At 54.6% G+C, this 4,195-nt stretch overlaps 2 protein-coding genes across 11 annotated transcripts in view; one reads left to right on the forward strand and one right to left on the reverse strand.

Annotated features, from left to right (window-relative positions):
• NEURL4 (neuralized E3 ubiquitin protein ligase 4) overlaps positions 1-177 on the reverse strand; it is a 12,455-nt gene extending 12,278 nt beyond the window's left edge. The window contains exon 1 of the mRNA XM_015597363.2: positions 173-177. Within this exon, the coding sequence (XP_015452849.1) occupies positions 173-177 (5 nt within the window). The remainder of the gene's footprint in view (positions 1-172) is intronic.
• Positions 7-4,195, forward strand: part of ACAP1 (ArfGAP with coiled-coil, ankyrin repeat and PH domains 1) — a 15,983-nt gene continuing 11,794 nt past the window's right edge. Inside the window, exons 1-7 of one of the 10 annotated variants that reach the window (XM_025040114.1) lie at positions 7-432; positions 1,948-2,055; positions 2,181-2,252; positions 2,480-2,580; positions 2,665-2,913; positions 3,326-3,475; positions 3,567-3,704. In XM_025040114.1, the coding sequence (XP_024895882.1) occupies positions 1,973-2,055; positions 2,181-2,252; positions 2,480-2,580; positions 2,665-2,913; positions 3,326-3,475; positions 3,567-3,704 (793 nt within the window). In that variant the 5' untranslated portion in view covers positions 7-432; positions 1,948-1,972. The other 9 variants (XM_025040110.1, XM_025040112.1, XM_025040111.1 and 6 more) reach the window with 9 other exon arrangements.

Below are 4,195 nucleotides of genomic sequence, written 5' to 3' on the forward strand. Positions count from 1 at the left end.
TTGGCGGCACCGTGGCAACGGCGGTGCACAGACACCCAGAAGGAATAAAACCCCGAGCTGAGGCCAGCTGTGCTTTACGGCACTGCCGAGTACTGAAGCATTCCAGGCTAGGGAGTTAATGACTACCACCGTGGGAACAGAAGGACGACGGGGTCGGAAAGGTTTGCTTTACGGCATGACGAGGAGACGGAATGGCTCCGAGATAGGTGAAGACGGGCAGGGAGTTTTTGCGACAGTGGAAGAAATGACTGCCGCAGGCATCTTTACGACGGAGGGGGAATGCGGACGCCAAGAACACTTTCAACTTTGCGACAGCGGCACCGACGACACTGCCCCCGATACAGGCTACACCTAGAAGAATTCGGTTTATGGCAACAGGAGGAGGTGTCTCCTCTTCACGCAACAGGCCTGAAAGCGGTGTGAGCGGAACAGGTAGCTATATGAATGAAAATCTCTGCCCTCCACACCACTGAGCCCTGACATGTATTGCAACAGTGTTGCAATCTCTCCACTTTCTATCACCTCTCGTGAGAGGCAAAGCGGGCCGACTTTTGGAGGAAAAAGGCTCACGGTGTTTCCAGTCAAGCCCACCTTTAACACCAATCCAAACATAGATATTAAAGCCACGAATAAAAAATCCAAAGAAACCTAGGCAGGCAGTTTCAAGCAACGACGCTAATGGTCCCAAAAGATCCCCCAGAGCTATAAAGCTCCCAGCCCAACTCTGACCCTCGCGTTAAGGTTGAAGGACTGTGACGTCACAAGGCTTCTGACCCCAAGACTAGGACCCCTATGATTGGACAATTCAGATGAGGGCGGTGATGGGGAGAAAAGGGCGGGAACAAAACCCAGAGACAAAGAAATAAGATTTTTGGGTGGGACAATAAGGGGAGGAGCAAGCGGAGGGGCTCCCAGCCCAAGGTCCCTATATATAGTCTTGATTCTGCCCACCGGGACTCCAAGGAGCATAGTAGGAGGAGGGATCCAAGCATCCCTTGTCCTCCGCGGTGGGGGCGGGGCCTCAGGGGAGAGGCTATGTGGAGCAGGGAGGCGGGTCGGGGTAGTTGAGAGTGGCCCCCTAGTGGGGTCATGGAGAAGCAGGACTCTCTGGGGGCTGCTGGCGGCCTCAATCGGGAATTCCTTGGAGGGGCAACCAGGGGAGTGCCAGGAGGCATCAGAGGAGTCGAGGCAGGCGCCGGGCTGCCCTCCGGAGTTGTCTTGTCTCACGGTTCTGGGCACCCTCTGCACTCTGGGGGAGTTGTAATTCGCAGTCCTGGTTCTAGCTGGCCCTCCGGGGTGATAGCAGTCCTCGGTTCCGGGCCCAACCAACATCCTGGGGAGGTTGCAGGCCACAGCCTTGGGTCCGGCACATACCCTGGCGGATTTAATGCCCCCTTTCCTGGAACAAGCATATCTCGGACGTCTGGCCTTGGGTCCGAGGGGTCTGGGGTACACAACTCCGGATGCAGTCCGCGCTCGGGGTCAACTTGCTTGCACCACCACAAACCCTGTGAGGATCGGCCCCGGAGCATCCTAAAAAACAGTAGCTCCACCTTGATGCATAAATCCCCCACTGAGGAAAAGTAAGGATCCCAGCTCAGCGGGCCGGCAGCGCGGAGGCGGGAGGGAGGAGTTCCAGACAGTGGAGAGGGCGGAACGAGGAGGGAAGGTGCATAGTTCTGAGAACTGGAAGTGGGAGTAGGTGAGGGCAAGTGAGTGTGAAATCTGTTTCCAAGTCTTTAGGAAAGCAGTAGGTACCGGATAAACTCTGGCTACATAGTACGTGATTGTAATTAGGTGTGACTCCAACCCCATCCTCTTACACCTCTGGAACTGCAGGGGAGTACAAGAAAAAGTTTTTGAATGACCGAAAGAATTAGGGAGGCCTGGGAAGAGGAGGTTACTTGAAGGTTACCTTCCCTTTTTTGTGTCCTTCCCCCACCCTAGGAAAAAATCTCAGCACTGGGATGAAATGAATATCGTGGCCACCTACCACCCTGTTGACAAGGACTACGGATTCATGAAGGTGGATGAGCCCAGCACTCCCTACCACAGGTGCTGAGCCTTCAGCCCAGACTTGCTTCCCTATTCAAAGGAAGGGATTGGGGGAAGGCAGAGAGGCCTCAGGGACTGAATATTGCCTGATGCCTGCCTCTCAGCACTGCTTCCTCCCTCTATAGGCTGCAAGACAGCGACGAGAACCTGCTCGCAGGGTCATCCCACACAGTGACTCCAGAAGCACTAGCAGAGAGGTGAGAGCCCTGCCAGAGATCAGTAGGGATATAGGGTGTCTTCCTCAGACCTCAAATCTCTGGGGTCTGGGCCAGCTCTGCTTTCTGGGCCCCCAAATGGAAGGTACTACGGTTCCCCTCAGGCCAAGGCCAAGATTGGGGAGTCAGCCAGCTTGGCCCTTTCGACCACCTGCCCCTATTGTTTTTTTCTCCCTTTGTTGCCCCCAACTAGTCTCCTTCCCCTTTAGGTTTGCAACAGTGGACAATTTCTGCCCCAAGGTCCTCCAGTATGGTGATAACAGAAGCTCAGGGTCTTCAGACAACTTTTCCAAGACATGTGAGAGGAGAGGTGGGGATTGAATGGAGAGGGGAGGTGGAGTGAATCTGTGATGAGAGCTTAGCAGGAAAGCTGAGCTCTTAAACTGGCCCACAGACTCCAGTGATTTTGAGAAGCGCCGTAAGGCACACTACAATGAAGGAAAATTCCTCAAGAATCAGAAAAACCTGCCATTGGATAATAACAACAGCAATGTGGGTAATGTCAGTAAGGGCAGTGGCGGTCGAAGTATGATGCTGGACCCAGGGCCCAGGCTTGCAGAGAGAAGCTGGGCAGGAGGACTGTCCAGAGGAGTCAAAGATGAGATTGGCCTGATGACCAGGAACCACATCCCAGAAGCCCAGGGTTAGCTATGGTGGGACCCCAGGGACTCAAGAGAATTGTAGCCCAGAGCTCTCTCCACTGTAGCCTGTCTTTCTCAGTGGGCATTGATCAGCCCAGGGCCCTGCTGCCTGAGGGGGAGTTAATACTGGGAGGTGACCCCAGGGAGGACAGAGGGGCAGCTGGGGTGGATTCCCCATCTGGATAGTCCCCAGGGAAGGGTGGGTGGTGAGGAGGAACAGAAAGCCCAAGAGAGCTGTGAGGGATGGAGAGGTCACTGAAGGTTTTCTAAAATGGGAGGAGGTAATAGAAGTGAGATGAGAACCTGGGGCTTGAGCTTCTCCCCTGTGGTGGGGGTGTGGGTAAAGTAGACACCTGGGAGGCCTAGATACCCTGGGTGGCCATAAGACTCAAATTGATTTGGGTAATTCCTCAGATTCCTCTACCTTCAGAAATCTGTCCCCAGCTTCAACTACCATCACGTTGGACAAGATGCAGCGAAAGGAGTATTATAGCAAAGGAAGATACCTGAGGTCCTGTCCCCACCCAGAGCTTGAGGAGGACATGGAAGATGAGCAGCAGAACAGTGAGAGCTGGGTCTAGTCAGTCTGGGGGCAGGAGGGCTGAAAACCAACAGACTGATGGATTCCCCAACCCTGATCCCCTGATGCTTCCAGGCTCCACAAGCTTGAACGGGGCGAGTGAGAATTCCATAAGAACTGAGGTCCGTTTGCTGGACCACATGGGAAGCCCCCTTCAGGATCACAAGGCCATCGAGAACTCCCTGAGAATGACAGTGACACCACTGCAGCCTGGTGAGGGCACCAGACCACCATCTCACTAAGCATGGCTCTTGGCAAGCTCCCGTTCCCCAACTCCCATTCTTTTCAGACCAGTAGATAACAACAGGTGCTAAGGCCCTAACCATCCTAGTGTGCAAGGCCCACATTGTACAGAAAGGAACCAGAGAGGCTCAGTGCCCCCTCTAGCTTGGCACCACCTGCCGGCCCCATGCCTCCTCTCTGACTCCTCTCTGCCACCCATCTCACTCCTGGTACTGCCCTTTTTTTCAAAGACAGTGGGTCTCAAGCAGAGTCTGGTTGGTGTCAGTGTCTGGCATCCAGAGGGCTGAACTGCCAAAGCCCAGAAAGCTCAGAGGGGGAACCTGGAAGTAACTAAAACTCTTCAAACCAAAACCAGTGCCAACGTGAGCCCAGGCAGGGGCAAGAAGCTGCCTGCACTGGCCAGGGAGGGAAAGGGGCTGAGGGTAGGTTCTAGGGAATCTGGAGGCCGCATGAGCCAGATC

This window comes from Pteropus alecto, unplaced genomic scaffold, assembly GCF_000325575.1.
Source record: "Pteropus alecto unplaced genomic scaffold, ASM32557v1 scaffold398, whole genome shotgun sequence".
Lineage (NCBI taxonomy): Eukaryota > Metazoa > Chordata > Mammalia > Chiroptera > Pteropodidae > Pteropus > Pteropus alecto.